The sequence below is a fragment of the Theropithecus gelada genome, chromosome 7b (assembly GCF_003255815.1).
Source record: "Theropithecus gelada isolate Dixy chromosome 7b, Tgel_1.0, whole genome shotgun sequence".
NCBI classification, from domain to species: domain Eukaryota; kingdom Metazoa; phylum Chordata; class Mammalia; order Primates; family Cercopithecidae; genus Theropithecus; species Theropithecus gelada.
Window position 1 is genome coordinate 61,355,645 of NC_037675.1, and position 23,635 is coordinate 61,379,279.

The following is a 23,635-nucleotide window of genomic DNA, read 5'->3' on the forward strand; positions in this document are numbered from 1 at the left end:
GAAACCCCGTCTCTACTAAAAATACAAAAAATTAGCCAGGCGTGGTGGCGGGCGCCTGTAGTCCCAGCTACTTGGGAGGCTGAGGCAGAAGAATAGCATGAACCCGGGAGGCAGAGCTTGCAGTGAGCCGAGATCCCGCCACTGCCCTCCAGCCTGGGCAACAGAGCGAGACTCCATCTCAAAAAAAAAAGAAAGTTTTTCTAGCAATAGTACTGGACCACAAGTCAGGACTAGAGATATATTATTTCAGAATGATCACAATGGAAGTGAAAGGTGAAGTCATAAATGTATGTGCTTACTTAGGAAGTAAGCACACAGAAAGATGAGTGAAAGGCTGAAAAGAGCTTTGAAGACATTCTACCCCTTTCTCTGTATCCCTGTCAGCATTTATTATTACCTGTCTTTTTGATAAAAGCCATTTTAACTGGGGTGAGATGATATCTCATTTGTATTTCCCTTATGATTAGTAATGCTGAGCATTTTTCCATATACCCATTGACCATTTGTATTTCTTCTTTTGAGAAATGTCTATGCATTTCCTTTTTCCTGTTGAGTTGTTTGGGCTCCTTATATATTCTGGTTATTAATCCCTTGTCAGATGGGTAGTTTATAAATACTTTCTCCCATTCTGTGAGCTATCTCTTCACTTTGTTGATGGTTTCCTTTGCTGTTCAGGAGCTTTTTAGCTTGATGCAATCCCATTTGTCTATTTTTGCTTTGGCTGCCTGTGCTTTTGACGTATTACACAAGAAATCTTTGCCAAGTCCATTTTGATTTGATTTTTGTATATGATAAGAGATAGGGGTCAATTTTCATTTCTTCTGCATAGGGATATCCAGTTTTCCCCACACCATTTATTGAAGAGACTGTCTTTTCCCCAACGTATGTTCTTAGCACCTTTATTAAAAAAGAGTTGACTGTAAATGTGTGGATTTATTTCTGGGTTGTCTATTCTGTTCCATTGGTCTATGTGTCTGTCTTTACGCCAGTTATTATGAGGACACTAGTCATATTAAATTAACGCTCATCCCAATGACCTCATTTTAACGTTAATTATCTTTTAAAGACCCTGTCTCCAAATACAGTCACATTTTGAGGTACTGGAGGTTAGGATTTTCACATATTAATTTCAGGGGGACACAATTCAGCACATAATAATCAAGGAGAATGAATATTGAATGAAACGTAGTGTGGCATACTAGAAAGATAATTGAGCTTAAACTGTAAAAAGTCTAAGTTAGGCCTGATATTGCCATTTTTATGTCTTTGAGAAAGCCACTTAATTTCTCTGACCCTCAATTTTCTGATTAGAAAAAAGAGATAAAATATTTCCCCTATAGTATTTTGAGACTCTGATAGAAAATACTGTACATATAAAAAAATTTTGTAAAGTGAAGAGTCTTCATATAAGTTATCATTACTATCTATATAGCTATTGATAGCTACGATAGAGAGAAATCATAGGTTATAAATAAGGGTTTAGAGTTTTGAAGAATTAAATGAACTTTGATGTGTTTAATATGGTTGCAGTGCAAAAATATGAGAAAGAACAGCATAATTAATGGTGTTCTTCTAACATAATACAACAAATTAGTCTATTTTAAGAAATAATTAAATATACTATTGTAATGTCTATTAGAGTAATAATATACTCAGGAAGCATATGTTTTGCAGCACTTTTCTGTATCTACTTTTGTCAATACCAACTATTTTAACAATTACTGAACAGACATATTAGATCATTTCAGTACATTGTGTACATCACATCCTGATCTTTCAAATTCACAAATGAGAAATTTTAGCAAATATTATTTTATGATGATGCTACCTTCCTGTAAATTACATTTCAATTTCTCTTTGGAAATAAGTTTCTTGAATCCTTTACTTCTTTTGAAAAATCATCTGATTAAAAGATATTAATATGTAAGTAGATATCCTTTAATTCAGGAAGTTTGGGCTCACTTGATATATCATGACTTCTTTCTTTTTAGGTAATGAAATCAGCCAAGTTGAAGGGCTTGACAACTTAGTAGTCCTTCAGGAATTGGTAGTGGATCATAACCGCATCCGATCATTTAATGACAGTGCTTTTGCCAAACCAAGTTCTTTATTGGCACTTCACTTGGAGGAAAACAGACTACGAGAACTGGGCAAATTACAATCTTTGGTAAAACTAGAGAAACTCTTCCTAGGATATAATAAAATCCAGGTAACTATTATTTTTTTATTATGGGATTTACAAGCTTTAGTTTCTCTGAGTTCTGAACATAAAGCTTCCAAGAACATCAATGAAAATGTTGCTAGTATGTTATTTATCATTTATATACCATCTATATTTCAAGGCATAGAAATAGTCTGTGATGCAGAAATATTCACCCTACTTCTAGACTTAAGAACTGGACAAAGCCACATGCACAAGCTCATTAACAAAGATTAGGTCTACATGTTCTAAGGCTCTTCTCATCAGTCCTCTCTGAGAGTTCTCATTTGTTCCTTGACTGCTCTTGATCCAAGTTGTTTCTGAATCTTGATTCTGGACTTCCTTTGGCCCCTTGAACTTATCATATGTACTTGTTCTACCCGGCATTTGAATCAACTCCTGATAACGGACTTTGGCTCGGCTTTAATGTTATATCTCTCCCCACTCAAGGCTTCCTTAGATAGGATCCTGGCTTAGTTTTACCTGCTGAGAATTTAACCTGTTACTTTTAGGTCACCGCCCCAACTGAACCGCTCAGACTCTCTCCTGAGATAGCATACAGATAAGAGTTGAAGACATAACCTTATACAGCCCTCACATTTCTCTCAGCATTTCTGTGGTGGTCTCTTAGCTCTCCTTTTACCAGCTTTTCTACTTCTGCCAATACCTCTAAGATAGCCTCAAAGACAGACTGAACTCTGGACTAACCGCCAAGAGCAGGCAGCAAGTCTGTCTTGTCTACATTTGTATCAGTATACAGCATAGTACCCAGTACATAATAGATCCTCCATAAACATTTGTGGCTCTACTTGCTATAGAGTTCAGGAAGCCTTTTCTGGGGGTGATTTTTTAAAAGCCCTGGACAAGGTTAGAAGGAAATCATGAGCCATGCCCCTTTCTACAAAGCAATTAGGGAATGTACATACAGATAAAAATAGTATACAACTAATTTATACAGATTCAAACATTCATCTGAGAAAAGCCTGCCAAAACTGGGGATAATTCTTCCTAAGATTTATCAAGAAGAAATCTAAATTAGGAAAATTGCCCTTCTATGGAGATCTTTCCAGTGATAGCAACTGAGCTAACAAAAAAGACTGTCAAATCAGACTTTAACACTCATCAGAGATCTTACCTGGTATCGAGCTTTAATAAATAATTTCAAGGACACATAGGGCCCAGGACATGCCTAGTGCCTTCTCAGGCCCTTCCTTCCCACATCACACACACCACTGAGCTTAGAATAAAATGTGAGGTCTTCAAGTGAGATTCCATGAGGTGATCTTATACAATAAGGGAGTGTGTTTCATTTACGAACCATCTCCATTTTAAACTTGAAATTATGTGACATTTTACAGGGATCCATGCCTTATAATTCTATAGATTCTAGGTTTATTTATTATAGGCAGTCCTTAACCAAGAAGATCTGCTAAGAGAATATTATAAATGAGGACCGCTAAGAGAATATCATAAATGAGGACCTTCTTCCTAGCAAGTATCATTGCTTTATTTGACAGGATGTCCAGTTACCAGATTAGACCTGGTAACCTGCTTTTCCACAAGAGTGTCCCTGCTCTCTACTCCTCTATCCCTCTTAAGCAAATGAATCGATAGAGATCAGCTGGTATAACAACTATACTTAGTCAAGCTTATTTATTAACAAAATCTAATATAGCTAAATGACAACTTATATGAGAGATTCTACGTATCATTGAATGAAGAAGTAAGTATTATTATTTAATGATCATCCCTTATTTGTTTTATTTTTATCCTTGAAATGGTATTTTCCATTGAATTTAGATAGATCATTTTGCCTTTAAGCTTATTCTAACCATTAATATTATAGTACCTTAATGTGACCATACATTTAGATGGGGAAAAAATGAACTCAGAGGAATAGAAAGGTTATGTTGGAAATTCTGTTGAATTCTACTGAAAACATATTTTCTTCAGACTTCTGAACTCTCCTTTCAAATTTTATTTTTGAGAGAGATTCTGTCTCTAGATTCATACCAACATGGGCAGGCTGATACCAGCATTAATTTCAACAAAGGGACAATCAGATAACTTTGAGTTAATAAAAACTGATAGAAGGGAGAAAGCCTAGAAAAATTAACAAAGGAACAATATTTCAAGTGAAGGTATATGCAGTCCCTCGTTGGCCTACTTTAACATCCTTCAGAAGCTATATCCTTGATAAAATATAATACATACCCTTGATTCTGGTGTGATGCTTTTTACTTAGCCATCATGTCCAATAATATAGATTTAGCAAATTGTTGTCTATAGTCTTGCTTCTAAAGAAAGAATCACACGGGCCGGGCGCGGTGGCTCAAGCCTGTAATCCCAGCACTTTGGGAGGCCGAGACGGGTGGATCACGAGGTCAGGAGATCGAGACCATCCTGGCTAACAAGGTGAAACCCCGTCTCTACTAAAAAATACAAAAAACTAGCCGGGCGAGGTGGCGGCGCCTGTAGTCCCAGCTACTGGGGAGGCTGAGGCAGGAGAATGGCGTGAACCCGGGAGGCGGAGCTTGCAGTGAGCTGAGATCCGGCCACTGCAACTCCAGCCCGGGAGACAGAGCGAGACTCCGTCTCAACAAAAAAAAAAAAAAAAAAAAGAAAGAATCACACAAACACAATTGAAAGATTCATTATTTAATTCACCTTTATAGTCCTGTTTGATCCCTGTGTCTAAATGATTCCCCTACCTGGCATCCAGCTACTCTGTCTACTTTTAAACATATAATTAAACACCTGAAGCTGAAAAGAACCCCAAGAATAGTCTATTGCTATTTCCTGTCCTCAGTGAAGGCCCCAATCCAGGCACAATTATTATTATGATTGCCTTAAGTACTTACGCTGACATTGTAACTACCATTGGTATCCTGGTTAATGCTTAACAACTGGCTCTCCAAGAGGAAAAAAATCCCTAATGAGTAACGTTTGCCAATTTCTATGGTATAATTTCTTCTGTCATAGCCAATTTCAGGCTAACACACCATCTCACAAAATTCCTAAAAATTTACCAGTTGACTTTGTGAGCCAGTAGCAGCACACTACTGTAAAAAATAATGCTGCATATTAAAAATGGGAAGCCATCAGCACTCTCCCCCAAATTAGGGACATATTAGTTTCCCTGATGTCTCTTTAAAAGTTTATGCCATCATTATCTTCTACAAATTTAATAGTCTATTTCCCATATTAACATTTTCTGTGAAAACAGAAATTTTGATTAGGAATATTTCACTAGTGACTACTGTTATGTTTGGTTTAATTTGAGAAAATAATGTAAGACTTTTCGCATGTCCGTGATTACCGATCAGGCCTTGGTTCCACAGACAGAAACTGCCTGTGGGTAAAAATGCACAATATCTCTATAGATTTACAGATTTTTCAAAACCCTCCTTTATGATACTTCCAAAATCAAAATAGTAAAGATCAGTCATTTTAAAAATCAAATTCACTTCCAAATGATCTAAAATAGGTCTACATATTTTTACACATACTAGAAGAATTTGCTATATGTCCACTAGTAATTCCACAAAGGAATACAGGCATGTCAATAACTTTGTTGTGTTACATGAACTAGCAACAACTTTAGGCTGAGCTTGTTGACTAAAGTTTGTCAGAAATAGCATTTTAGAAATAATTTTGCAAAAACTAAAATATATTTGCAAACTTTCACCAATGTTAAATGGAAGCTAATAAATAATGCTATGCAATGGAGAAGGCAAATTATTTAACATGAGAGATAGTTTTTCAGCTATATATATTCCCAGCAAGTATATCAAGATGCAATCCACTCAATAGCACACATTCTTTTATTGTTAAGGTTGTGTTTAGTTATATACCTTTAAAACTTTTAGATTTGGTTCACCTTTTCCATAGTTTTTTGTCAATGTGCTGGAGGAATTAACCAAATATAATCTGAGTCCTAGAATAAATCATAATTCTGAGAAAAAATTTGGTCTTTTCTTACAAGTGCTGCTATATATCCAATTTTCCATGTTAGACTGTTATCTTTGCCAGTCATGTATTTGAAATCTACAGTACACAGATCTGCCTTTTTTCAAGAATACAGAAGACTGTCACTGTCACTCAAGCTCACTTCAGAGAATTCAATCATGAGCTAGCTGCAATCTAACACTTACATATAATTACTTCAAATGAGTCTACATTTGAAGATGTTGAGTCTAACCAAATAATAACTGATTAACTTTTGAATAGGATATCACAGAACTGGAAAAACTTGATGTTATCTCTACTCTCAGGGAGCTTACAGTGTACGGCAATCCAGTGAGTATGTTACCATTCTAATTTATTAGTTAATTTACTGGTAGTTTTATAAAATTTATTTTTATATGGTATTAGAAAGGGATTTAATTTTATGTTTCTGTATGCATAGCCAGTTATCCCAGCCCAAGTGTATTGACTTCTTCCAACTGATTACAGTGCAAACTGTCATTGTCATGTATAAATAAGGTCTGTTTCAGGTTTCCACATTATATTCCTTGGCCTATTTTTCTAACCCTGTGCCAATATTATATAGTGTTAATTAATTAACATTTTGTAGTAAGCCTTGATGTCTGGTAGAATAAGCACCTCTAATTCTTCCTCTTTCACCTCCTTCTCTTTCTCATTATTTCTTTCTCTTTCTTCACTGCCTTGGCTATTCTTGGCCCTTTACACTTTTCTATAAATTTTAGGAACCAACCCGTCAAGTTACATGAGAATCTTGTTGATATTTTAATTGGAATGGCATTCAATTTATAAATTAATTTGGGGAGAAAGTTGCAACCTTTCCTGTTGGAATCTTTGAGGGGACCCAATAAGTAGCACCCTTGTTCATCTAATTTCTAAACAGATTGAGTAATATGACAATGGAGAGGCAAAAATATCAGCTTAGCTTAGTGAGAAATCAAAGGGGCATGTTATCAGATTTCAGAAATAGTCAGTCATGATCACCCAGATATAGAAAATACTACACCGAGCTTTTTCTGCATAAGAGGAGAGCTACTCTTGGAGAGCAGAACACATTCTTCCAGAACACTCTTTTCCCAAGAAGGGAGCTAAATCACTAAACTTCCCCTAGTAGAGAGGAAGTGAAGGGTTTGAGAAAACCCAGGAGGGCCACATCATAGAGCTACTTCCACCAAGAAGAAAATAGCAATAAACAGTATCCCCTAATATTTATAGTATTCAGCCTTCACATTAACATAAATATCACTCCATTTATTTCATGTCTTTGAATAAATATTTGTAATTTTCTCCATAAAGATTTTAATCATCTTTGGTTAGATTTATTGTTGTTTTAATTGCTTTTTAAATAGTGTCTTTATTTTCCTAATTGTTTGTTGCTGGAGTGTATACATTCTGATTTTTGTATATTGCTTTTTATCTAGGACCCTTGCTGAACCCTCTTTTTAATTATAATGGTTTGTAATTTTTTTTGGATTTTCTCTATAGACTATTATCTGCAAATATGACTATCATTTCTTTCCAGTTCTCACATTTTTAATTTCCTTTGCTTCTCTTAGCATGCTATCTAGGACCTCTAGTACAGTGTTGAATTAGAAGTACCATTAGAAGTACTTATAGTAAGTTACTAACTTCAAAAGAATGCTTTAAAGTTGTCACTACTTAATATGATGTTTGCAGTAGGTTATGGGAAGATAACCTTTAACAGCTTAAGGAAATTCTAGTTCCAGTTTCCTACCAGTTTTGTCTTGAATGGGCATTGCTTTTTCAGTAATTGGTAATATAGTTTTTCTCTTTAATCTGTTAATATGGTAAATTACAATAATAGACTAGTGTTAAACCATCTTGAAATTCCTGGGATGAATACTTCTTGGTCATGTTTTATATTTTATTGGATTCAATTTGCTAATATTTTATGTAGCATATCTGTATCCATGGAAATAAGTAAAATTATCCTATAATTTTATCTTTTAGTATTCTTTTCAACTCTCTCAAAGTTTTACTTGCTTCATAAAATAATTTGGGAGCATTCCCTCTTTCTTCAATCTATGGAGTTTTTATATGCAATGTCTCATATACTTCTGGAAGGATAATTAAACCTTATCTCTAGAACTCTCTGGGCTTAATATTTTTTGAGGTTATATTTTAAACTACTTAAATTCTTTAATGGCGATAAAGCTAGTCACGTTTGTATTTCTTAAAACAGCTATTCTGATAAGTTATATTATCTAGAAAATTGCCCTTTTTAGGTAATTTTTTTTTCTTTTTTTTTGAGACAGAGTCTCTCTCTGTCACCCAAGATGGAGTGCAGTGGCACGATCTCAGCTCACTGCAGCCTCTGCCTCCCGGGTTCAAGCAATTCTCCTTCCTCAGTCTCTCAAGTAGCTGAGATTACAGATGCGTGCCTTCATGTCTGGCTAATTTTTTGTGTTTTTAGTAGAGACAGAGTTTCACCATGTTGGCCAGGATGGCTTTAATCTCCTGATCTCATGATCTGCCTGCCTCTGCCTCCCAAAGTGCTGGGATTACAGGCGTGAGCCACCTTGCCTGGCCTGTAAAATTTTAATGTATTGCTCTCATAGTACTTTCATGAATTGTTTTTCATTTATTTTTTAAAATTTGTATTGATGTAAAATATACATATACAATTTACCATATTTACATTTTTAAATGTCCAGTTTAGTGTAAATAAATATATTTATATTCTTTATTGTTCCTTTCATTCCCATCTCTCATCCCCGCTCCCCTTCCCAGACTCTGGTAACCACCAATCTAGTCTTCGTCTTCATTAGATCCACTTTTTTAGCTCCCACATATGAGTGAGGGCATATGATATTTGTTTTTCTGTGCCTGGCTTATTTTACCTAACATAATGGTTTCCAATTCCATCCATATTGCTGCAAATAACAGGATTTCATTCTTTTTATGGCTGAATAATGTTCCATTGTGTAGATATACCATATTTTCTTTATCCATTCATCCACTGATGGGCACTTAGGTTGATTCCATATTTTGGCTATTATGAATAATGCTGCAATAAACATAGGAGTACAGGTATCTCTTTGATGTATTGATTTCCTTTCTTTTAGATACATACCCGGTAGTGGAATGGCTGGAAAAGATGGAAGTTCTATTGTGAGTTTTTTAAGGAACCTCCATACTGTTTACCATAATGGTAATTTACATTCCCACCAACAGTGTGCACAGGTTCCCCTTTCTCCACATCCTTACCAGCATCTGTTATTGCCTGTAGTTTTGATGTCAGCCATTTTAACTGGGGTAAAATGATACCACATTGTGGTTTGGTTTGCATTTCTCTGATTATTAGTGACTTGGAGCACTTTTTTTTTTTTTTTTGTAAACCTGTTGGCCATTTGTATGTCTTCTTTTGAGAAATGTCTGTTCAGATCTTTTGCCAGTTTTTAAATTTAATTATTTATTTATTTTTGGCTGTTAAGTTGTTTGCGCTCTTATGTGTTCTGGTTATTAATCCCTTGTCAGATGGATTGACTGCAAATATTTTCTACCATTCTGTGGGTTGTAGCTTTACTTCATTGATTATTTACTTTGCTGTACGGAAGCTTTTCAGTTTGATGTAATCCCATTTATCCATTTTTGCTTTGGTTGCCTGTGCTTTTGATGTCTTACACAGTATTTGCCCAAATAAATGTCTTGGAGGATTTCAGCAATGCTTTCCTCTAGTAGTTTCATAGTTTAAGGTCTTAGATTCAAGTCTTCAATCCATTTGGATTTGATTTTTGTATATGGTGAGAGATAGACGTCAATTTTCATTCTCCTATACAGAGTTATCCACTTTTCCCAGAACTATTTATTAACAAGACTGTCATTTTCTCACTGTAAGTTCTTGGTGTTTTTGTCGAAGATGAGTTGACTGTAAATGCATGGATTTATATCTGGGTTATCTATTCTGTCACGTTGGTCTATGTGTCTTTTTTTAATGCCAGCTCCATGGTTTTTTGATTACTATAGCTTTGTAATAAAATTTGAAGTCACATCGTGTGATGCCTCCAGTTTTGTTCTTTTTGCTCAGGATTGCTTTGGCTATTTGGGAATATTTTAGGATTTTTTTTTTTTATTTCTGTGAAGAATGTTTTAGGTATATTGATAGGGATTGCATTGAATATGTAAATAGCTCTGGGTAGTATTGTCTTTTTTTTAACAACAGATATTTATTTCTCACAGTTCTGGAGGCTGAAAGTACAAGATCAAAGGGCCAACTGATCCAGTTCCTGGTGAGGACCATCTTCCTGGCTTGCAGATAGTTGTCTTGCTGTATCCTCACATGGCTCTGGTGGGAAGGGTTGGGTGTGAAGAGGGCACAAAAACTCCTGGTCTCTACTATACTTTTCTATAAGGGTACTGGTCCCATCATAAGGACCCCATCCTGATGACCTCATTTAAACCTAATCACCTCCCAAGACTCCAACTCCTAATAATACCATTACATTAGGGGTTAGGGCTTTAATATATGAATTTTGGGGGCACATCAGCATTCAGTCCATAGCAAAACTTAATCCTCAGCCTCAACTCAGGGTTCACCTATTGTTCTCATAATGTCTGTTATAGCAAAAGTATTCAGCCAGGATCATGCATTGCTAAGAGACATTAGTGGTCATGTACCTTTAGCTCTTCCAGTCTAGAAGATTCCTCCTCCAGACTGAGGAATCTTCCAGACCAGAGAAGCCAAAGGGACATGATGATTCCTTCACTTTGATGACTTTGACACTTTTGAAGATTATGGACCAGTTAATCTGTAGAACGTCCTTCAAGTTGGGTTCTTCTGGTGACATCTTATGATTAGACTCAGGTTGTGCATTTTGGGGAGGGATATTGCAAAGGTGGATGTTGCATTCTCCATGTATCTGTCATACAATTTTAATTTGTCCTATTCACTGTGATCACTTGATTGAAGTGGTGTTTGCCAGATTTTTCTGCTGTAAAGTTACTCTTTGCCTCTTTATTTTTTTTGCCTTCTGTGGCATCATGTACTTTATTTTATATATATATATACTTTAAGTTCTAGGGTACATGTGCACAACGTGCAAGTTTGTTACACATGTATACATGTGCCGTGTTGATGTGCTGCACCCGTTAACTCATCATTTACATTAGGTATATCTCCTAATGCTATCCCTCCTCCTTCCCCACACCCCACGACGGGCCCTGGTGTGTGATGTTCCCCATCCTGTGTTCGAATGTTCTCATTGTTCAATTCCCACCTATGAATGAGAACATGCAGTGTTTGGTTTTCTGTCCTTGTGATACTTTGCTCAGAATGATGGTTTCCAGCTTCATCCATGTCCCTACAAAGGACACAAACTCATCCTTTTTTATGGCTGCATAGTATTCCATGGTATATATGTGCCACATTTTCTTAATCCAGTCTATCATTCATGGACATTTGGGTTGGTTCCAAGTCTTTGCTATTGTGAATAGTGCCACAATAAACATACGTGTGCATGTGTCTTCATAGCAGCATAATTTATAATCCTTTAGGTATATCCCCAGTAATGGGATGGCTGAGTCAAATGGTATTTCTAGTTCTAGATCTTTGAGGAATCACCACACTATCTTCTACAATGGTTGAACTAGTTTACAGTCCCACCAACAGTGTAAAAGCATTCCTATTTCTCCATATCCTCTCCAGCATCTGTTGTTTCCTAACTTTTTAATGATCACCATTCTAACTGGTGTGAGATGGTATCTCATTGTGGTTTTGATTTGTGTTTCTCTGATGGCCAGTGATGATGAGCATTTTTTCATGTGTCTGTTGGCTGCATAAATGTCTTCTTTTGAGAAGTGTCTGTTCATATCCTTTGCCCACCTTTTCATGGGGTTGTTTGATTTTTTTCTTGTAAATTTGCTTAAGTTCTTTGTAGATTCTGGATATTAGCACTTTCTCAGATGGGTAGATTGTAAAATTTTTCTCCCATTCTGTAGGTTGCCTGTTCACTCTGATGGTAGTTTTTTTTTCTGTGCAGAAGCTGTTTAGTTTAAATAGATCCCATTTGTCAATTTTGGCTTTTGTTGCCATTGCTTTTGGTGTTTTAGTCATGAAGTCCTTGTCCATGCCTATGGCCTGAATGGTATTACCTAGGGTTTCTTCTAGGGTTTTTATGGTTTTCGGCCTAACATTTAAGTCTTTAATCCATCTGAATTAATTTTTGTATAAGATGTAAGGAAGGGATCCAGATTCAGCTTTCTACATGTGGCTAGCCAGTTTTCCCAGCATCATTTATTAAATAGGGAATCCTTTCCCCATTTCTTGTTTTTGTCAGGTTTGTCAAAGATCAGATGGGTGTAGATGTGTGGTATTATTTCTGGGGGCTCTATTCTGTTCCATTGGTCTATATGTGTGTTTTGGTACCAGTACCATGCTATTTTGGTTACTGTAGCCTTGTAGTATAGTTTGAAGTCAGGTAGCATGATGACTCCAGCTTTGTTCTTTTGGCTTAGGATTGTCTTGGCAATGTGGGTTCTTTTTTGGTTCCATATGAACTTTAAAGTAGCTTTTTCCAATTCTGTGAAGAAAGTCATTGGTAGCTTGATGGGGATGGCATTGAATCTATAAATTACCTTGGGCAGTATGGCCATTTTCACAATACTGATTCTTCCTATCCATGAGCATGGAATGTTCTTCCATTTGTTTGTGTCCTCTTTCATATTGTTGAGTAGTGGTTTGTAGTTCTCCTTGAAGAGGTCCTTCACAACCCTTGTAAGTTGGATTCCTAGGTATTTTATTCTCTTTGAAGCAATTTTGAAGGGGAGTTCACTCATGATTTGGCTCTCTGTTTGTCTGTTATTGGTGTATAGGAATTATTATGAATTTCACACATTGATTTTTTATCCTGAGACTTTGCTGAAGTTGCTTATCAGCTTAAGGAGATTTTCAGCTGAGACGATGGGGTTTTCTAAATACACAATCATGTCATCTGCAAACAGGGACAATTTGACTTCTTCTTTTCCTAACTGAATACCCTTTATTTCTTTCTTCTGCCTGATTGCCCTGGCCAGCACTTCCAACACTATGTTGAATAGGAGTGGTGAGAGAGGGCATCCCTGTCTTGTGCCGGTTTTCAAAGGGAATGCTTCCAGTTTTTGCCCATTCAGTATGATATTAGCTATGGGTTTGTCATAAATAGCTCTTATTATTTTGAGATACATCCCATCAATACTTAATTTATTGTGAGTTTTTAGCATGAAGGGCTGTTGAATTTTGCCTTTTCTGCATCTATTGAGATAATTATGTAGTTTTTGTCCTTGGTTCTGTTTATATGCTGGATTACATTTATTGATTTGCATATGTTGAACCAGCCTTGCATCCCAGGGATGAAGCCAGCTTGATCGTGGTGGAGAAGCTTTTTGAAGTGCTGCTGGATTCGGTTTGCCAGTATTTTATTGAGGATTTTTGCATCGATGATCATCAGGGATATTGGTCTAAAATTCTCTTTTTTTGTTGTGTCTCTGCCAGGCTTTTGTATCAGGATAATGCTGGCCTCATAAAATGAGTTAGGGAGGATTCTCTCTTTTTCTGTTGATTGGAATAGTTTCAGAAGCAATGATACTAGCTCCTCTTTGTAACTCTGGTTGAATTCGGCTGTGAATCCGTCTGGTCCTGGACTTTTTTTGGTTGGTAGGCTATTAATTATTGCCTGAATTTCAGAACCTGTTAGTGGTCTATTCAGGGATTCAACTTCTTCCTGATTTAGTCTTGGGAGGGTGTATGTGTCCAGGAATTTATCCATTTCTTCTAGATTTTCTATTTTATTTGCATAGAGGTGTTTATAGTATTCTCTAATGGTAGTTTGTATTTCTGTGGGATTGGTGGTGATATCCCCTTTATCATTTTTTATTGCATCTAGTTGATTCTTCTCTATTTTCTTCTTTATTAGTCTTGCTAGCAGTCTATCAATTTTGTTGATCTTCTGAAAAAACCAGTTCCTGGATTCACTGATTTTCTGCAGGGTTTTTTGTGTCTCTATCTCCTTCGGTTCTGCTGTGATCTTAGTTATTTCTTGCCTTCTGCTAGCTTTTGAATGTGTTTGCTCTTTCTTCTCCAGTTCTTTTAATTGTGATGTTAGGGTGTCTATTTTAGATCTTTCCTGCTTTCTCTTGTGGACATTTAATGCTATAAATTTCCCTCTACACACTGCTTTAAATGTGTCTCAAAGGTTCTGGTATGTTGTGTCTTTGTTCTCATTGGTTTCAAAGATCATCTTTATTTCTGCCTCCATTTTGTTATGTACCCAGTAGTCATTCAGGAGCAGGTTGTTCAGTTTCCATGTAGTTGAGCTGTTTTGAGTGAGTTTCTTAATCCTGAGTTCTAGTTTGATTGCTCTGTGGTCTGAGAGACAGTTTGTTATAATTTCTGTTCTTTTACATTTGCTGAGGAGTGCTTTACTTCCAACGATGTGGTCACTTTTGGAATAAGTGTGATGTGGTGCTGAGAAGAATGTAATTCTGTTGATTTGGGGTGGAAAGTTTCATGTCTATTAGATCTGCTTGGTGCAGAGCTGAGTTCAATTCCTGGATATCCTTGTTAACTTTCTGTCTCGTTGATCCGTCTAATGTTGATAATGGGGTGTTAAAGTCTCCCATTATTATTGTGTGGGAGTATAAGTCTCTTTGTAGGTCTCTAAGGACTTGCTTCATGAATCTGGGTGCTCCAGTATTGGGGGCATATATATTTAGGATAGTTAGCTCTTCTTGTTGAATTGATCCCTTTACCATTATATAATGACCTTCTTTGTCTCTTCTGTTCTTTGTTGGTTTAAAGTCTGTTTTATCAGAGACTAGGATTGCAACCCTTGGTTTTTTTTTTTCTTCTTTTTTTCCATTTCCTTGGTAGATCTTCCTCCATCCCCTTATTTTGAGCCTATGTGTGTCTCTGCCCGTGAAATGGGTCTCCTGAATACAGCACACCAATGGGTCTTGACTCTTTATCCAATTTGACCATCTGTGTCTTTTAATTGGAACATTTAGCCCATTTACATTTAAGGTTCATATTGTTATGTGTGAATTTGATCCTCTCATGATGTTAGCTGGTTATTTTGCTCGTTAGTTGATGCCATTTCTTCCTAGCATTGATGGTCTTTACAATTTGGCATTTTTTTTGCAGTAGCTGGTACTGGTTGTTCCTTTCCATGTTTACTGCTTCCTTCAGGAGCTCTTGTAAGGCAGGCCTGGTGGTGACAAAATCTCTAAGCATTTGCTTGTCTGTAAAGGATTTTATTTCTCCTTCACTTATGAAGCTTAGTTTGGCTGGATATGAAATTCTGGGTTGAAAATTATTTTCTTTAAGAATGTTGACTATTGGCCCCCACTCTCTTCTGGCTCGTAGAGTTTCTGCCAAGAGATCCACTTTTAATCTGATGGGCTTCCCTTTGTGGGTAACCTGACCTTTCTCTTGGCTGCCCTTAACATTTTTTCCTTCATTTCAACTTCGGTGAATCTGGCAGTTATGTGTCTTGGAGTTGCCCTTCTTGAGGAGTGTGTTTGTGGCATTCTCTGTATTTCCTGAATTTGAATGTTGGCCTGCCTCACTAGGTTGGGGAAGTTCTCCTGGATAATATCCTGAAGAGTGTTTTCCAACTTGGTTCCATTCTCCCTGTCACTTTCAGGTACACCAATTGGACGTAGATTTGGTCTTTTCACATAGTCCCATATTTTTTGGAGGCTTTGTTCGTTTCTTTTTACTCTTTTTTCTCTAAACTTCTCTTCTCGCTTCATTTCATACATTTGCTCTTCAATCACTGATACCCTTTCTTCCATTTGATCAAATTGGCTATTGAAGCTTGTGCATGTGTCACATAGTTCTCGTGCCATGGTTTTCAGCTCCATCAGGTATTTTAAGGACTTCTCTACACTGTTTATTCTAGTTAGCCATTCGTCTGATCTTTTTTCAAGGTTTTTAGCTTATTTGTGATGGCTTCGAACATCCTCCTTTAGCTCGGAGAAGTTTGTTATTACCAATCGTCTGAAGCATTCTTCTCTCAACTCATAAAAGTCATTCTCCTTCCAGCTTTGTTCCATTGCTGGCGAGGAGCTGCATTCCTTTGGAGGAGAAGAGGCACTCTGATTTTTAGAATTTTCAGGTTTTCTGCTCTGGTTTCTCCCCATCTTTGTGGTTTTATGTATCTTTGGTCTTTGATGATGGTGATGTACAGATGGGGTTTTGGTGTGGATGTCCTCTCTGTTTGTTAGTTTTCCTTCTAACAGTCAGGACCCTCAGCTTCAGGTCTGTTGGAGTTTGCTGGAGTTCCACTCCAGATCCTGTTTGCCTGGGTATCACCAGTGGAGGCTGCAGAACAGCAAATATTGCAGAATGGAAAATGTTGCTGCCTGATCTTTCCTTTGGAGGAATGATCATACAGCTTCAGAGGGGCACCCAGCTGTAATAGGTGTCAGTCGGCCCCTACTGGGATATGCCTGCCAGTTAGGCTACTCAGGGGTCAGGGACCCACTTGAAGGGGCAGTCTGTCCACTCTCAGATCTCAAATTCCATGCTGGGAGAAGCACTACTCTATTCATAGCTGTCAGACAGGGACGTTTAATTCTGCAGAAGTTTCTGCTGCCTTTTTGTTCAGCTATGCCCTGCCTCCAGAGGTGGAGTCTACAGAGGCTTCCTTGAGCTGTGGTGGGCTCCACTGAGTTCAAGCTTCCTGGCTGCTTTGTTTACCTACTCAAGCCTCAGCAATGGTGGACGCCCCTCCGCCAGCCTCGCTCCTGCCTCGCAGTACGATCTTAGACTGCTGTGCTAGCAGTCAGCAAGGCTCCATGGGTGTGGCACCCTCCAAGCCAGGTATGGGATATAATCTCCTGGTGTGCCGTTTGCTAATACCATTGGAAAAGCACAGTATTAGGCTGGGAGTGTCCCAATTTTCCAGGTACCGCCTGTCATGGCTTCCCTTGGCTAGGAAAGCGAATTCCCCAACCCCTTGCACTTCCCAGGTGAGGCGATGTCCCACCCTGCTTTGGCTCACACTCTGTGGGCTGCACCCTTTGTCTGACAAGCCCCAGTGAGATTAACCCAGTACCTCAGCTGGAAATGCAGAAATCACCCATCTTCTTCTGTGTTGCTCACACTGGGAGCTGTAGACTATAGCTGTTTCTATTCAGCCATCTTGGAACCTCCCACATATTGTCATTTTAACAATATTATTTATGCCAATCCATGAGCATAGAATATATTTCCTTTTTTCTGTGTGTCCGCTTCTATTTCTTTCATCAGAGGTTTACAGTTTTCCTTGCATAGATCTTTCACTTCTTTGGTTAGACTGATTCCTAGGTATTTTATACTTTTCGTAGCTATTGTAACAGGATTGCTTTCTTGATTTCATTTTCAGATTGTTTGCTGTTGACATATATAAATCCTTTTGATTGTTGCATGTTGGCTTTGTATTCTGCAACTTAACTGAATTCATTTATTAGCTCTTAACAGTTTTTTGGGGAACCTTTGGGCTTTTCTAAGTATAGGATCACACTGTCTGCAAACAAGGCTTATTTTACTTTTTCAGTTTGGATGCCCTTTATTTCTTTCTCTTGTCTAATTGCTCCAGACAGTACTTCCAGTATTATATTGAAAAAAAGCAGTAAAAGTGGGCATTCTTGTCTTGTTCCAGTCTTTAGAGCAAAGACTTTCAATTTTTCCCCATTCATTATGCTGCTAGTCATGGGTTTTTCATAGATGGCCTTTATTATCTTGAGATATGTTCCTTCTATACTCATTTTGATGAGTTTTCATTATGGATATTGAATTTTATCAAATGCCTTTTTGGCATCTATTGAAATAATCATATGGCTTTTGTTCTTGATTCTGTTAATATGGTATAACATGTTTATTGATCTGCATATGTTGAGCCATCCTTGCATCCCTGAGATGAATCCCACTTGATAATGGTGAATGATCTTTTTAATGTGTTGTTACATTTAGTTTGTTAGTATTTTGTTGAAGATTTTTGCATTTGTGTTCATCAATTATATTAGCCTGTAGTTTTCTTTTCTTTTCTTTTTTTTTTTCCCGCCTTGCCTTGTTTTGGTATCAGGGTAATAATGCTGGCCTTGTAGAATGAGTTTGGAAGTATTCCTTCCTCTTCAATTTTTTAAAAGGGTTTAAGTAGTTGGTATTAGTTCTTTTTTAATGTTTGGTAGAATTCATCAGTGAATTCATCATCCAGACAGATCATCCAGACAGAACGTCAATAAAGAAACAGTAAAGTTAAACTATACACTAGATCTAACAGGCCTGACATTTATAAACATTTCACCCAACTGCTTCAGAATACACATTCTTTTCAACAGCACATGGAACATTTTCCATAATAGACCATATCTGAGGCTACAAAACATGTTTGTAGAAATTCTGAAAAGCAAATAATATCAAGTATCTTCTTGGATCACAATGGAATAAAACTAGAAATCAATAACAAGAGGAACCTTGGAAAATACACAAACATATGGAAATTAAACAATATGATCCTGAAGGACCAGTGGGTCAATGAAGAAGAGAATTAAAAATTTTATTGAAACAAATGAAAACGGAAATAAAACATACCAAAATATATGGGATTATGGCAAAAGCAGTACCAACAGGAAAGTTTATTGCAATAAATGCCTATATCAAAAAAGTTGAAAGGCTTCAAAAATAAACACCCTAATGGTGTGCCTTACACAACAAGAAATGCGAGAACAAGCCAAGCCCTAAATTAGTAGAAGGAAAGAAATAATAAATATCAGAGCAGAAATAAATGAAATTCAGGCTAAAAACAGAAGATCAACAAAACAAAAAGTTGTTTTTTCAAAATATAAACAAAATTGACAAACCTTTAGCTAAACTAAGAAAAAGAGAAGACCTAAACAAATAAAATCAAAAATGAAAAAGAAGATGTAATAACTGAGACCTCAAATACAAAGAATTATTGAGAGTATTATGAACTATACTCTAATAAATTGGAAAACCTAGAAGACATGGATAATGTCTTCTTGAATGCATACAACCTACAAAGATCGAATCACGAAGAAATAGAGAACCTCAACAAACCCAATAACAAGTAATGAAATAGAGGCTGTGAAATAGTCTCCCATAAAAGAAAAGCCTAGCCCTTTGCCCACTTTTTAATAAAGTTGTTTGCTTTTTTCTTGTAAATTTGTTTAAGTTCCTTGTAGACTCTGGATATCAGACCTTGGTCAGATGGATAGATTGCAGAAATTTTCTCCCATTCTGTAGGTTGTCTGTGCACTCTGGTGATAGTTTCTTTTGCCATGCAGAAGCTCCTTAGTTTAATTAGACCCCATTTGCCAATTTTTACTTTTGTTGCAATTGCTTTTGGCATATTTGTCACAAAACCATTGCCTGTGCCTATGTCCTGAATGTTATGGCCTAGATTATCTTCCAGGGTTTTTATAGTTTTGGATTTTACATTGAAGTTTTTAATCAATCTTGTGTTAACTTTTGTATAAGGTGTAAAGAAGGCATCCAGTGTCCATTTTCTGCATATGAGATAGCCAGTTCTCCAAGCACCATTTATTAAATAGGGAATCCTTTCCCCATTGCTTGCTTTCGTTGGGTTTGTCAAAGATCAGATGGTTGTAGGTGTGCAGTCTTATTTCTGAGTTCTCTATTCTGTTCCATTGGTCTGTGTGCCTGTTTTGTACCATACCATGCTGTTTAGGTTAGTGTAGCCTTGTGGTATAGTTTGAAGTCAAGTAGCATGATGCCTCCAGCTTTGTTCTTTTTCCTTAGGATTGTCTTAATTATTTGGGCTTTTAAAAAAAACAGTTTCCTCTAATTCTGTGAAGAATGTCAATGGCAGTTTAACAGGAAGAACACTGAATCTATAAATTACTTTTGGTGATATGGCCATTTTCATGATATTGATTCTTCCTATCCATGAGCATGCAATGTTTTCCCATTTGTTTGTGTCCTCTCTGATTTCCCCGAGCAGTGGTTTGTAGCTCTCCTTGAAGAGGTCCTTCATATTCCTTGTTAGCTGTATTTCTAGGCACTTTATTCTTTTTGAAACAATTGTGATTGGGAGTTCCATTCATGATTTGGCTCTCTGCTTGCCTGCTGTTGGTGTATAAGAATGCTAGCTTTTTTGCACATTGATTTTGTATCCCAAGACTTTGCTGAAGTTGCTTATCAACTTAAGAAGGTTTCGGTCTGAGATTATCAGGTTTTTCTAGATACAGGATCATGTCATCTGCTAACAAAGATAGTTGGAATTCCTCTCTTCCTATTTGAATACCATTTATTTCTTTCTTTTGCCTGATTGCCCTGGCCAGAACTTCCAAAACTATGTTGAATAGGTGTGGTGAGAGACTGAAGAAGGATAGAGACATGATAACTTGTCTTGTGTCAGTTTTCAAGGGAAATGCTTCCAGCTTTTACCCATTCAGTATGATATTGGTTGGGAGATTATAATATATGGCTTTTATTATTTTGAGGTATATTCCTTCAATAACTAGTTTATTGAGAATTTTTAACATGAAGGGATGCTTAATTTTATCAAAGACCTGTCCTACATCTATTGAAATAATTATGTGATTTTTGTCTTTAGTTCTTTGCATGTGATCAGCCACATTTATTGATTTGCATGTGTTGAACCAACCTTGAATCACAGGGATGAAGCCAACTTGATCATGATGGATAAGCCTTTTGATGTGCTGCTGGATTTGGTTTGCCAGCATTTTATTGAGGATTTTTGCATCAACAATCATCAGAGATACTGGCCTGAAGTTTTTTTGTTGTTGTTGTATCTCTGCCAGATTTTGGTATCAGGATGATGCTGGCCTCATAAAACGAGTTAGGGAGGAGACCCTCCTTTTCTATTTTTTTGGAATAATTTCAGTAGAAATGGTACCAGTTGTTCTTTGTACCTCTGGAATTAAGCTGTAAAGTTGTCTGCTCCTGGACTTTTTTTGGTTGTTAGGCTATCAATTACTGTCTCGATTTCAGGACTCACTATTGGCCTATTCAGGGATTCAATTTCTTCCTGGTTCAGTCTTGGGAGGGTGTACATATCCGGGAATTTATCCATTTCTTCTAGATTTTCTAGTTCGTGTGCACAGAGGTGTTTATAGTATTCTCTGATGGTTGTGGGGTCAGTGGTGATATTCCCCTTATAATTTCAGATTGTGTTTATTTGATTCTTCTGTCTTTTCTTCTTTACTAGTCTAGTTAGCAGTCTATTTTATTAATTTTTTCAAAAAAACACCACCTGGATTTCTTGATTTTTTTAAGGGATTTTCATGTCTCTTTCCTTCTTCAGTTCTGCTCTGATCTCAGTTATTTATTGTCTTCTGCTAGCTTTGGGGTCTGTTTGCTCTTGGTTTCTAGTTCTTTTGGTTGTGAGGTTGGGTTGTTAACTTGAGCTCTTTCTAACTTTTCGATGTGGGCATTTAGTGCTATAAATTCCCCTCTTAACACTGCTTTATCTGCCCCCAGGGATTCTGATACATTTCAAATAACTTCTTGATTTCTGCCTTAATTTTATTATTTACCCAGCAGTCATTCAGGAGCAAGTTGCTCAATTTCCATGTAGTTGTGTGGTTTTGAGTGAATTTCTTAATCTTAAATTCTAATTTGATTGTATTGTGATTTCAGAGACTGTTATTATTTCAGTCCTTTTGCATCTGCTGAGTAGTGTTTGACTTCCAATTATGTGATTAATTTTTGAGTAAGTGCCGTGAGGCAATGAGAATGTATATTTTGTTGTTGGGGGCTGAAGAGTTCTGTAGGTATCTATCAGATCCACTTAATCCAGAGCTGAGTTCAGGTCCTGAATATCTTTTTTAATTTTCTGTCTCAGTGATCTGTCTAAAACTGTCAGTGGAGTGTTAAAATCTCCCACTATTATTGTGTGGGAGTCTAAGTCTCTTTATAGGTCTCTAAGAACTGCTATGAATCTGGGTGTTCCTGTATTGTATGACTATATATATAGGATAGTTAGCTCTTCTTGTTGAATTGAACCCTTTACCATTATGTAATGCTCTTCTTTGTCGTTTTTTTATCTTTGTTCTTTTAAAGTCTGTTTTGTCAGAAGCTAGGATTGTGACACCTGCTTTTTTCTGTTTTCCATATGCTTGGTAAATTATCCTTCATTCCTTTGTTTTGAGCCTATGTGTGTCTTTGCATGTGAGATGGATCTCTTAAAGACAGCATACCAATGGGTCTTGGTTCTTTATCCAGCTTGCCATTCTGTGTCTTTTAATTGGGACATCTAGACCATTTATGTCTAAGGTTAGTATTGTTATGTGTGAATTTGATTCTGTCATCATGATGCTGGCTGGTTATTTTGCAGACTTGTTTATGTGGTTACTTCATAGTGCCACTGGTCTGTGTACTTCAGTGTGTTTTTGGAGTAGCTGATAATGGTTTTTCCTTTCCATATTTAGTGCTTTCTTCAGGAGCTCTTGCAAGGCAGGCCTGGTGGTGACAGTTCCCTCTGCATTTGCTTGTCTGCAAAGGATCTCATTTCTCCTTTGCTTATGAAACTTAGTTTGGCCAGATATGAAATTCTAGGTTGGAAATTCTTTTATTTAAGAATGTTGAAGATTGGCCCCCAATCTCTTCTGGTCTGTAGGATTTCTGTTGAAAGGTATGCTGTTAGTCTGATGGGCTTCCCTTTGTAGGTGACCTTGTCTTTTTCTCTGGCTGCTCTTAACATTTTTTCTTTCATTTTGACCTTGGAGAATCTGATGACTATGTGTCTTGGGGTTAATCTTTTCATGGAGTATCTTACTGGGGTTCTCTGAATTTCCTAAATTTGAATGTTAGCCTGTCTTGCTAGGTTGGGGAAGTTCTCCTAGATAATATCCTGAAGTATATTTTCTAACTTGGTTCCAGTCTCCCTATCTCCTTCAGATACCCCAGTCAGTCATAGGTTCAACCTTTTTATATAATCCCATATTTCTGGGAGGTTTTGTTCATGCCTTTTTATTCTTTTCTCTCTAATCTTTTCTGTCATTTTATTTTATTTTATTGGAGACAGAGTCTCACTCTGTCACCTAGGCTGGAGTGCAGTGGCACAATCTTGGCTCACTGCAACCTCCACCTCCTGGGTTCAAGTGATTCTCCTGCCTCAGCCTCCTGAGTAGCTGGGATTACAGGCAAAACCACCATACCCAGCTAATTTTTGTATTTTTAGTAGAGACAGGTTTCACCATGTTGGCCAGGCTGGTCTCGAACTCCTGACCTCAGGTGATCCACCCTCCTTGGCCTCCCAAAGTGCTGAGATTACAGGCATGAGCCACCATGCCTGGCCCTCTCTTATTTCAGAAAGATAGTTCTCAAGCTCTGAGATCCTTTCACTGCCTGGTCTATTCTGCTATTGATACTTGTGATTGCATTGTAAAGTTCTCATGTTGTGTTTTTCAGCTCTATCAGGTCAGTTACATTTCTCTCTAAACTGACTATTCTGATTATCAGCTCCT

The 23,635-nt window shown here is 37.1% G+C and overlaps 1 protein-coding gene across 1 annotated transcript in view; it reads left to right on the top strand.

The window, feature by feature from the left end:
• LRRC9 (leucine rich repeat containing 9) overlaps positions 1–23,635 on the top strand; it is a 139,046-nt gene that overhangs the window by 98,893 nt on the left and 16,518 nt on the right. The window contains exons 28-29 of the mRNA XM_025392508.1: positions 1,992–2,209; positions 6,431–6,499. Of these exons, the coding sequence (XP_025248293.1) occupies positions 1,992–2,209; positions 6,431–6,499 (287 nt within the window). The remainder of the gene's footprint in view (positions 1–1,991; positions 2,210–6,430; positions 6,500–23,635) is intronic.